General features: G+C 33.3%; 1 protein-coding gene across 1 annotated transcript in view; it reads left to right on the plus strand.

Moving 5' to 3' along the window:
* LOC121420292 overlaps positions 1-13,385 on the plus strand; it is a 163,163-nt gene that overhangs the window by 9,988 nt on the left and 139,790 nt on the right. Inside the window, 4 exon segments of the mRNA XM_041614868.1 lie at positions 8,048-8,135; positions 8,725-8,919; positions 9,803-9,911; positions 10,492-10,542. Coding sequence (XP_041470802.1) covers positions 8,048-8,135; positions 8,725-8,919; positions 9,803-9,911; positions 10,492-10,542 — 443 coding nt within the window.

Genomic DNA, 13,385 nt, shown 5'->3' on the forward strand with positions numbered 1-13,385 from the left:
AATATTTGGTAACAGCATCTGGGATTGCTTACTATAACCTCAAATACAGTCAATAAAGTTGACTTAACCAATCAATATTGCCCACCTGTAGTGAGAAGGCAAGGTATGATTGCAGCTGTGTGCCAATGATCTGTGCTCCCGGATATGGACGATATTGACGCATTGTGCAACCCTTACCCCCACAGCCTGTTATGCCTACCACCTCATAACAGCTATTGTTTCCTAATATAATTCTCTGTCTCCTCTCCAAATTCTGCACTTTGTCATGCTTGTTTGCACAAGCTCTAAAGAAGCCCTGCTTTCCGAGCCAAGCAATCCATGCATTTCGTGTACAAGAGGAGCAAGTCTGGAGCTCCTCGAGTGTACACAGTTTGTAGAACGCTGTACACATGTTGGTTTTCTTTTGACATTTTTGATGGTTTATGCTTGTTGGCGTTCTGTCGCCTAGCAATTAATAATCCACTTCTAGCTTCCGCAAATAAAGAGCACAGACACGGGCAGTAATTAAGCGCTTTGGTTGTCGAGTACATGTGTATTTTGACATTCAGAGTGTGTGGTATTTTGTTCTTTTGGAAGATCAATTGATTAAAGTGTAGATTGATATCTGACTTGGTTTTGTAAGCTCCATCTTGGATAATTAGATTTCCAAAAAGCCCTGAAATACATGTACACGTACATTAATGTAGATTATGAAATAAATGGCTACTTTTTCATTATGAATGTACATGTACATATTTCAGCATGAATGAAAATCAGAATAAACTTTGTGTATATTGTAATTCATGATGAAAAGAAAAGAATCTAGCTGATTCCCTCATTTAATAAATATAAAAAAGACAGCACTTTTTCTTCATGTAATTTCAGAATAACTACTTCCAGTGTGTACAGTGTATAGAAAAGTACATGTATAATGTAAAATCAAATTACTTTGAGATGAACAAATAATTCATGAAACATGTAGATAAAAAAATTAAATAAAATATTCATTTGTAGGTGCTGTGCTTTTATTTCTTTGTAAAATGAAAATTCAATTACAAAAAATATTGAAATATTGAAATTGTAAATTTGTAAAGTATGAAAGCATTTGTACTCTTTCTAATAATGAGTGTTATATATGTACATGTACATGTATTTTGAATTTATCCACAATGTTATTTTCTTCGGACTGTACTGTAGGAAAAAAATGCCCCCCAAAATCATCTTTTATATTGAAAAAAAAATCATTGATGAAAATAAAATTTGAATCTTCCTTGAATGTACAATGTATACATCCATGCACCCTATATTATTATTCCATTGAACCATTACATGTATCTACATGTATTGTTCAAATTGTTGTTCTTTGGAAATCCCTTATTTTACATTGTATTATTCAGAAACAGAAAATTGATAGTCACTTTATTGTTGCACTTTCATGTCTATGCACCTGTGTTTATCTGAAAGTCAGGTTTAACACTGCAAAAAAAATGCACTGATATCTTTGATATCTTTCTCAATAATATTCATACCCCTTCCAAATGAAAAGAATGCAATGATGTAATTTTCCCAATCATATTCATACCCATCCTAAATAAAAATACAATGATGTATTTTTCCCAATCATATTAATACCCTTTCAAAAAATACAATGATATGTTTTCCGAATGAAAACCCCTTCCAAAAAAATGTAATGATGTATTTTTATCAATCATTCATACCCATCCCAAATAAAAAAAATGCAATGATATAATTTTCCCAATCATATTAATACCCCTTCTAAATGATACAAACAATACAATTAGTGTCTTTTCCCAATCATATTCATACCCCTTCAAAAAATAAGAAAAAATGCAATGATGTGTTTTCCTAATGAATACCCCTTCCAAAAAATGCAATGATGTATTTTTATCAATCATTCATACCCATCCCCCCAAAAAAAAATGCAATGATATAATTTTCCCAATCATATTAATACCCCTTCCAAATGATAAAAACAATACAATTACATGTAGTGTCTTTTCCCAATCATATTCATACCACTTCAAAAAATAAGAAAAAATTCAATGATGTGTTTTCCTAATAAATACTCCTTACAAAAAAAATGTAATGATATATTTTTCCCAATCATATTCATACATGTACCCATCCCAAATAAAAAAATACAATGATGTATTTTTCCCAATCATATTAATACCCCTTCCAAATAATACAAAAGTGTCTTTTCCCAGTCATGTTCATTCCCCTTCCAATTAAAAATGAAAATTCATTTCAATGATGTATCTTAATCATATTCATACCCCTCCCAAATAAAAAACACAACAATGTATTTTCCCAGTCACATTAACACTCCTAAATGACAAAGAATGCAATGACGAGCATGATCGGTTAAGGGTTCGCATTGAGGTGAAAATTTTTTTTTAAGGTACTTTTATCAAATTTGCTTTTAAAATAATCTTTGATATCTCAGGTTTCAAAAAACTAAGTTTCATGAAGATTGATGATTCCGAAAGTACCGGAATAGTCCATTTTATTCATGGGGGTGCTGCTACCTCTCATCACGGACGGACATTTTTACTCAAATTAAATTCACTCTAGTTTTATTGTTTTTAAAGTTACTCTAATTTGGTTTGGATGTTCTTGCACTCTGAACATTTCTCTATTATCAGACATAATATTTTTTGGTAGGTGTTAACATTTCCATTTTGAAATTTCCGTCCGTGATGGAAAAAAAGATGAAAAGTTTTTTTATTCTTTATCAGAGTAGAAATAAAAAATAAAAAGGTTTAGAGGTATCTCTCTAAACACTGTACATTATTTTATTTGAACATGGCTAAAATCCATACATTTTATCCATATCATAAAGTCAGTCAAAAATGATCACGGACGGACAAAGTTAATTCACTCAAATTCATTTCACTCTAGTTTTATTGTTTTCAAAGTTACTCCAATTTTTTTAATGGTCTTGCACTCTGAACATTAATCTATCATCAAACATAAATTAGTAGGAAAAAATATGGGAAGTAAACTTTCCTTGTAGATGTTAACATTTCCGTCCGTCCGTGATGAAATTAATGTCCGTCCGTGATCATTTTTATTAGGATAATGTCTATGGACTCAGCTTTTTATTCTTTATCAGAATAGAAACAGAAATAAAAGTGTGTAGAAGTATTTCACTGGACACTGTTCATCATTTTATTTGAACATAGCTAAAATCCATACATTTTATGCATTTAATAAATCAATGAAAAATGATTACGGACGGACATTAATTTCATCACGGACGGACGAGTGAAATACTTGTGGAAAGATTCATATATGCAAATGAGAAACTTTGCTGAGCAGATTATGAGTTTAATTTTAGCTTCTAATTGCAGTGAAAAATGGCTCTGAGAATTATTCAGAACTCAAATGGAATAAGCCTACACCTCTTCACAATTTTTTGTGATATCTTTGTTTGGCCGTTATTGGGGCTATATTGTTGTCAGGAAAATTGTTAAGCATTATTGGAATGCAGATAGAGTTGAAAAGCTGCATGTACATGTATATGCCAAAAAAGCGGGAAACAAAGTATGGCAAGAACAAGTCCAAAGCTGTAGATTTCATCAATTCAAGCTTGCAGAAAGTGATGGAGAAGAAGTAGAATGCAATGCATAATCTGATAAGCAGAAAAATCAATTTTTCCATGTACAAACTTATGGATTCACAATGCTTCTAACAGAACATAGGTTTGTGAAAATTACATGAATACCTTTTTTCGAAGTCCATTTTGGAGCTAATTTTAAACAAATCGCTTATCTGGTAAACTGTGAAAATGCATAAAGCTTGCAATGTAGTGTTTAGAAGTTAAGCTTTGGATTGGAATATCAATTTCAATTTTGGATTCGGTCAGGGCCTAAATACATGAGGGCTGTTGATGTTATGGGGTGTCTCCGCTTTGATATACACATGTATATGCAAAAGATGGATTTAAAGAGAGCCCCTGACAAGTGTTGATCCAACAAACAAGCATAAGGATCAGTGACCTGTTAATCTTTTAGATTTAGTTTTTGGACCTTAAAAAAACATCTTTGCTCTTGGAAAATTAATGCCTAAAATCATCATGATCATAAAAATACTTGTATCAACATGATCAATAATCAACTAGCTGTTGATTTTGAACCTACTTGTATTCTACACTTTAAAAAGACAATAGGGGAAGGCGGGGTAAGTTGTGACACTTTTTGCATTTTGCACGTTAGAATTGATATGACTAGTAATATTGTAGAAATAAGTACCTTACCTTTAAATTTGATTCTTGGGAAATATTTTTCACCTATACATGTATATAACTTTCTACCCCCACGCTGAATGTCATTGTGACCTTTGAAAAAAAGGATGTCAAATTGCTCAACTTGCCCCATCTGTGGGGTAAGTTGTGCCATCGTCTGGGGTAAGTTGAGCCACAAAAACTATGTAAAAATGTATGCGGGAAGAACCAGGATGTCAATTTTTCATTTAAAGTCTTTTCACTTGCTAATTCTCTATGAATACTAACATCTTCTGAAAGTAAAAGGACTGTCATGTGAATTTGCTCCTTTCTGCCTGCATATCAATGGCTTTTTACGTTTTTTATTTTTTTTAATTATACAGTTGTACATCACCTATTCTTTACGTTCGATTTTGACAAGAAATGTGTTAAGAGCAATCGTATGTCTAGATTATACTGTGCGTCTAGCATAGAAATCAAGTTGCTACATCTTAAATCAAGTTGCAGCAACTTGATTGAAGTTGTAGCAACTTGATTGTGCAACTAATACTGTTTAATATTATTAAAATATGTACAAATCATCAAAACAATTGCATTTGTTTACCAAAAAAGTACTAAGAACTTTTTACAGAGTACTTCCATTGTATATTAATTGTGTCCGTCCGTGATGTCCGTCCATGATGTCCGTCCATGATGGAAAATATTTGCAATTCTCTCGGAAGTTTGATATTGGTTAAGAATTCAATATGCTGAACATAGAAGCTAACATACCCGAGTGTTAGGTGCATTAACAATAATTGGTCCATGTAAAGCTGTTTAGATAGAAACAATAAAAATGTACAAAAATTCTAAAAACCACATTTCTATCTTGTCCGTCCGTGATATGGCACATTTAGTGGATACCTGTGTTTGTAGGTAACCATGGCAACAAACTTTTTTAATCATTCAGCATACTATGTCCTACCCTTCACTATAAAACACAAAGGAACCTTGTTCATCTTATTCCTAATTTGTTACAAGCCTTCAAAACTTTCAAAATCTATCAAATGTCCGTCCGTGATGAACCGATCATGCTCATTTTGCCAATCATATTCATACCCCTTCCAAAAAAAGGAATTATTTTTTTCCCAAGATTTCATATTCATACCCATCCTTAATGAAAAAAATATCATGATATATTTTTCCTAATCATATTCATACACCTTCCAAATAAAAGAATGCAATGATGTATTTTTCCCAATCATATTAATACCCCTTCCAAATAATAGAAAAAAAATGCAGTTATATGTATTATTTACAATCATTTTCATACCCCTTGCAAATTAAAAAATGCAAAATATTTTCCCAATCATATTCATAAGTACATGGACCCTTCCAAATAAAAATGTGCAATGATGTAGTTTTCCCGGTCATGTTCATACCCTTCAGAATAAAAAAAATGCAATGATGTATTTTGTGTGCCCATTTCACTAAAATTCCCATTTGTAGGGTACAGAAGTAAGCCATGTACATGTATGAAATTAGGAGTTGGCTATACATGGGTCAAAAATACTTTTTTTTAAATCTCAATATGGGAACAGTTTTTTTTTATTCCTTTTAATGTATCTCAACATGAAATGACAATATTTTTTGTCTTGGGTCCGAGAAAAAAGTGTGCCGGGCCAAAATCCAAAATGGCCGCCAAAAACCACCCAAAATCACAGTTTTGGCCACAACTTCTTTATTTGGTGGTCTTTTTCTTTGGTTTTGGTGTCTATTCATATGTATTTGGGGGCAGGCAATTTGTTTTTCCTATAATTAGTACTTTTAAACCATTATTTGTAGAGTTAAAAGGTAATTATACCTAAATTTTTCAATTTTTATAGCCTTTTTTCAGCCAAAAAGTAGATTTTATCGTCCTGGGCTTCTTGGATATTAGATGGTACGAGGTCAACAATAGCAAGCAGCTTCATAGAGCTATATCGCTTTTATTCCTCTACTATGGGTTTTACGGATATTTGTGAAATATATCTTAAATAAAAAAAATGTGAATTATCCATAGGGGCTATACAGTATACAATGTACTGTACATACTGCACTGCATACATGCATTGGCCACCATGACAAGGCATGTATAAACTATAGTGTTATACATGTAGAAATGAGCTCTTAGGTTTAGAATTAGATGCCTCAGGAATTGAAGATATGTTTTGTCTCAGAAACTGAGGACATGTTTTGTCAAATATGCTAATTCAGGGGGCGGAGAAAGCTAATTAACCCCCATCATGGCATTTAAACTGTAGATATTCTGGGCCCCGTTGCATAAATTTACCATTATGTTAACTTAATGGTAACTTACATGGAATCCTTGGTTCTGATTGGCTGTTGATCAACGTTACCATGATTATATAGTTGCCTGACCCCATAAACATAGGCCAGTTAGACACAACCAGGTAAAAAAAAGCCTCCAAATGAAGAAGATATAGAGCTACATGTAGATGATGTACGTATATGATATGTGATATTTTATGTGCAATTTACGTTGTTGGTTTCATCATGTACATCAGCTGACAAGCAATCAAATTCACAATCTAATTTCAAACCTTAAGAGCTTATTTCTATGACACTAGTTTATATACAGGCCTTGTCATATGTCATGGTGGTCAATGCATGGAAATATGCAGTGTAGTGTGTACAGTAACTACATTGTATACTGTATTGCCCCTACGGATAATTCACATTTTTATTTAGTAAGATATATTTCAAAAATATCCGTAAAACCCATAGTAGAGGAATAAAAGCAATACAGCTCTATAAAGCTGCTTGCTATTGTTGACCTCGTACCATCTAATATCCAAGAAGCCCAGGATGATAAAATCTACTTTTTGGCTGAAAAAAGGCTATAAAAATTGAAAAATTTAGGTATAATTACCTTTTAACTCTACAAATAATGGTTTAAAAGTACTAATTATAGGAAAAACAAATTGCCTGCCCCCTAAAACATATGAATTGACACCAAAACCACAGAAAAAGACCACCAAATAAAGAAGTTGTGGCCATAACTGTGATTTTGGGGGGTTTTGGCGGCCATTTTGGATTTTGGCCCGGCACACTTTTTTCTCGGACCTGAGACAAAAAATATTGTCATTTCATGTTGAGATAAGGTAAAAGGAACACAAAAAACTGTTCCCACAGTAAAACCAAAAATCACCCATTTATAGCCCACTCCTAATGAAATGTTGTTCTTAGTACTCTCAAAGTCTCAAAGTATATTTAAATATGTTCCCTTTGCCTGCCACCCCCTCCTGCTGATGAGGACTTTTGTTCTTCTTTTGATGCCCCTTTCTTTGCTTCATGTTTTTTTTTTTTTTTTTGGGGGGGGAAATTGTGTATTAAGTCCCCTTCCTGTATGTAGCATACAGTAATTGAGGGGATAGACGTTGATAGGCCAATAGCTTTCTGTTTTTCCCCGACATCCACCATACAGCGATAATATCCATTGTTCCTTATTACTTTTTGTTTTTTGTACTGCATGTACATGTATATATACTTGTCAATACCTGTTTTGTTGTATAAGAATTTTATTAGTATTTATGTATTTTTGCGCATTATCAAAATAAAGAGATCTACACTGTATGTGAAATGATTGAAACTGAATCTGAAACCTGAAAATCTAAGGCCTGCTACCCCCTCCGTCCTTCAAAGAAAAGAAAAAGAGGAAAGAGTGCATGTACTTTGTAGGCTTTCCTGCTGGACATGAACTTGTACTATGTAGATTATTTTGATTGCTGTGTTATTTCTTAATTTTTTTATTTTATTTTAATTCTTTTATTTTTTGTATAGTTGTGATGGAGGTACCTTAGCTCCGGCACCCTGTGACGCACAAACATACAATCCAGACCCCGGTGGATCAAGCTCAGGTGATTGCACGGTAAGAAACTCTGTTGCTATGGCAACTATTACTTTCTGTTATTTGTTTAAATCCTACAGTACAAAAAACTTTATTTTCAGTGGTTTTAGAAGAAAGATAGTGTATTGAAGAAGTCTTTTATGATGAAGAAATCATTAAAACATGAATAACAAGTTCAGGATACATGGAAAAGTATGTACAGTACAACCCTATTGATATTGTACATGTACATTTATAACCACCAATCTTTTCAGCAGTGTCATAGAAGTACTGTACATGTACATAGACATACTATGAAAGTTCTTAGTGTCTGTTTTATAACAAAGTAAATATGACTTAATATTTTATCGAAATTAGAAATGGATGTAAAATAATAAACATATCAAAAGTACATCAATTTGGAGGCACTAAAGCAAAACTTAAAAACTAATTGTACACCTACATTAATCTTTGCTGATTCTCATTTCTCTCCGTATTCATGCAAACTGATTTTTGGTGGCGTGGATTTGACCAGTTTGGTAAAATGCAATGAATCATGTTAAACTGATCAGACAGCTACATGTACGTGTAGTTTTACAGTGTAATCATTTTGTCATTTATTTTTTTCTAGTCATGTCCAAGTGGTGGATATTTCAGTCTTGCAGGGGCAGAGACTTGTACGTTATGTCCAGCCGGCAGTGAATGTAATTCTGCGACCGGCGTCATTACACTATGTTCTGATGGTCAGTACTCGCTGGACGGGGACATGACTTGTTTAGAGTGTCCAGATGGCCTTTACTGCCCGTCTGTGTATAACGAACCAATGGTAAGTTCAGCTTACTCCGTCTTTTTACATGAATTTGATCTCTGCTTAGTCTTCAAATTGGCAAAAGCAATATATTTTTGCTGCCTTATTTTTTTTTATTTTTTTTTTTGGGGGGGGGGTGAGGGTGTTTGTATCTGAAATAAATAGGTAATTCATGATGTAAAATATTTGTAAATGTTTTTTTTCAAAAATTGTCAATTATGTTCATATGCATACATTGCCAATACAGTGATTGAGTGATGATTTTTGCATTTTTATCAATTGCCTTTCCATAATAAATATTATTTTCATTTTACAGTTTCTTTTGTCCCTGGCTCAATCAAAATTAATTAGGTTGTAACTTCATACCTATTGGGCTGTATTAGTCCAATTTCATTTCTCTTGTTCAATTTCACTCTATATTTTTTTTTTTATCTTTGCTTTTCTGGCTTAACTTGCAAACTACATGGTGTAGATTTAAAAATATACACTATTTTTCTATATTGGGTGTGTGTCAGAATTAGACTTGTACGTTATCCTGCTACATGTACTGCATATAGTAGTTTGCACTTAAACAAAAGATCAAGGTTTTTATGACAGAGTTGGTTCCTGACGTTTCTAAGCAACAAAGAAAATAAGATGCTACATGTATGAACTCCATTTTTTTTCTTCTCTTCTTCTTCATGTACATGTACAAGTACAACTGATGATGATTTTGGTTACTGCAATAGCAATTTCATATTGATAGTCATGAATATTTCATGATCATTATTTTATTGTATATATTTCTATTACAATTATTTTCATTATTATTATTATCATCATCATCATCATCATCTTCATCTTCATCATCATCATCATCTTCAATGTATTATTATTATTATTAAATTCTCTATGTCTATAGGTTTGTCCCAGTGGACATGTTCCCTTCTCAAACCAGACTGGATGTGAAGAATGTGGTGCAGGCACCTATGCTTATAATGGAACAGTCTCATGTCAGCAATGCCCACCAGGTAAACATATGACTTGGGCTATTCCAATTTGTCAAAATTAGGGGTGACAGTTATCTAAATGTAACATTGCATGATTAAAGTTTGGGTATTGAATATTGCATGATTTTACAATAGTAACTTGATTATAGTCACATCCTCAGCAAAGTAACAGAAATCAATGAAGGTCTGATCTATTTGCATCAAAGAATCAGAGACTTTACGTGTATGGTTGTTTAATTTTCTAAGTTTATTAGTCATAATAAGCCCCCGATATGAAATTGGGTTTAATTTAGTTTAAAACTCTTGTCTACTGTTATGGTTAACGATGGATAGCCAATTGTGACATAAATTGCTAACAGTAGAAGCTCAATGTATATTAAAAGCTCATTTTACTCTCATACGATTCTCAACCATCTGGGAATGATAAATAAGATATCTGTCTTCATCATTGATGGGTTTATAGGGAAGAGCACAGTAAGTTACACAAGAAACCAGTAATGTAATATTTTGGCACTTTTGGCTTCCCATAATTCTAGCACTGAGGTAGACCATGGGCTGAGTCTCCTTATTCTAACTTATTTTCCTTTCAATTTGTTTATAGGCTACCAATGTCCAACTAGTGGCCTTGACGAACCTTCTCCATGCCCTACAGGTATGTGCCTGGATTATAGACTAATCTTAAATTGAGTGTATCTCGTCATATTTTGAATCCTTCCACTGACATTTTGAAATACCTGAACACGATGTATTAACGGATATAACACTTCAATGTTGAATTTCATTCATTTTCCATTTATTTAATGGGCGTTCATTCCGGAAATCAAATGTGAATGAACGGCCACTAAAAGTTGTACTACAAAATATGTGTCCGGATTACAGACTAATCTTAAATTGAGTGAATCTTTTCACATTTGAAATTTCTCATTGACGTTTTTGAAATGGATGATTTAATAGTAACACCTCTACATGTATGTTGAATTTTCTTATTTTTCTATTTAATGGATGTTCATTCCGGAATTCAAATGGAAATGAATGGCCACAATAATATGTGTCTGAAATACAAACTAATCTTTGAGTGGATGCTTTCATATTTTGAAATTTCCCATTGATGTACTGAAGCACATAACCATTGACCCTTTAATGTTGATTCCCATTTACTTTTCTATGACTTTAATGAGCACTCGTTCCTGAATCCAAATGGAAATACACATGATTGCTGGTAAATCTGATTTATAAGGCTCTCAATCTATACACAACAAAAAAAGTAAGTCCCCCCTTGAACAAACATCAATAATTTCCGAACCAATTCGAATTATTGATATATTTTTCCATGAGCGTGTAGGTAATTTTATAGGCTACCCTCTGAGTAAATGTTATGGACGTATTTTACGTCATGCTTCAGTGAGCACCGTCAGAAGGCAAAAATGTCACTTTTCAAAAGTCACAAGCCAAATATCATGACTTTGATTCCATTTTACTGGAACTAATTCCACATTCTCATCATGAAAAATAGTCAGAAGGCTTGTAAAATGTACTTTCTAAAGTACGATACAACTTTTTTGCTAAATTTCATGGTTGAATAAACACAAGTCCAAATTTGCAATAATTGGATTTTTTACACATTTATATCACTAAGAATGAAAGAATATGATGACAGTTATTTTTGGGAAGAGTATCTTCAACAATATTCATCGTTTCACGGTTCAATGAACATTTATTAAAAACAAAAAATACGATTTTCAAATATCATAGACAATTATTGTTTCATTTTGGTAACTGAAAATGATCTTTTCTCAACTTTTTCGTTATGTTCACGACCATTTAACTTGCTTCAATGATTCAAAGGCTTTTAATTAAACATTCACGCTTGAATGAACATGTGGAATGTGATGCTCTCTTTTTTACGTTATTGGAAAAAAATGCAATTCGTAACTATGGATATCCGTTAAAAACCTCCTTGCATAGTTCATTTGATTTGATGTTTATGAAAATCCCGATGTTTAATGCATCAGTGAGCACATAATATTCGAAAATTATGCAAATGAGAAGAAAGTTCAAAGCCTTGGCCCCACTTTGTGCCGTGTTGAATGGTTATTTTGGTGTGCGCGCCTTTTGGATAGTGTTACTCTGAAGCCATGTGCGTAGTTTCATGAAAAAACTGTTGGCAGAAGTAGCACAAATCGTCCATGAAACAAACCCTCATTTCATATTTGTGAAAATTTTGACTTCTTCTCTCATAGACTTGTGTACATTATGGGTGCATATGTTTAAGCATACTTAACCCCTTATTCAATATGGTGGAACTTTTTTTCAAGGCTGTCTTTAGCAATGTCATTTGGCAGTAATGTTTATTAACCTATGGGCAGAATTCTGTGCAAAAATGAAATCAATATGTTTATTCATGGATGAGTGAGCACGCATCAAAGTGGGAAAATTGGTATTTTCAATGTCACAGACTCATTTTAAAGGTTCATAAAGTGCATATTGAGGGCAAATTCGGTTTCAAATGTTTTTGTTTTATCATCCATCATATTTTCTATCACCACACACTTTTCGAACTTAAAACATTTTCATGGTTGAGCGAGCACATTCAAAAACTTAGGAATGAATACTCTTTATACGGCATAAATGCATTCTTTTCGTAACAAATTTTCATGATCAGTTTAATTTATGGGCAAATTAGTGGTGGACCCAGAATCTTAAAATGGGGGAGGGGCCTATAATCGGGGAGCCACCAACATTTTCAAATTCTAACATGATCTATAGCAAGTTGTAAAGGATACTACCATAACCCCCTATGATGATACGTCACAATACAGGAGCCGCGGAACGGTTTTCAAAGTGGGGGGGGGGGGAGGTTGGGGTAGCTGAGCCAAAAGTGGGAGGGTGGGGCTGACCATGCAAAAAATCACAATCGTATGGTCATTTTTACATTTTTGTACATGCTTTTTGAAAAAAGTGGGGGGCTGAACCCCCTCCCCCCGCTTCCGCGGCCCCTGCAATACAATGTGCTCACTCAACCATGAACATACGATATCAAAATTGTGTGTGGAGTGGCTAAATGATGGATAGTAAACCAGTATAACACCATAAAATTCACCTTAAAAAAACAACTTTTGTCCAACATTGTATTTGCACAATCTGAAACACGACTCTTGTGACTTTCAAAAATGGTCATTTTTAATTCAATCTTTGATTATTCATGCATGACTCAACCGATCAATTTCATATTTCCCCAGGAGTTGCCTAATGAGTGTAGAAATCCACCTACGAAACATCATATCTCAAAATTATTCCGTTCAAAAGTTACAGCAATTTGATTTAGGGGGGACTTACTTTTTTTGTTGTGTATAGTTTGCAGAATGCCCTTTCGGTATGAAAGGAAGAAAGATCCAATATGTTCTCTTGACAGGAAGAAATGGGGACAAAATTCAAGGACATTTTTACTAGTTATCCATCTGATAACAGGAGCAATGAAGGATGTTTTAGTATGAA

The sequence above is a fragment of the Lytechinus variegatus genome, chromosome 8, assembly GCF_018143015.1.
Source record: "Lytechinus variegatus isolate NC3 chromosome 8, Lvar_3.0, whole genome shotgun sequence".
In the NCBI taxonomy this organism is placed as follows: domain Eukaryota; kingdom Metazoa; phylum Echinodermata; class Echinoidea; order Temnopleuroida; family Toxopneustidae; genus Lytechinus; species Lytechinus variegatus.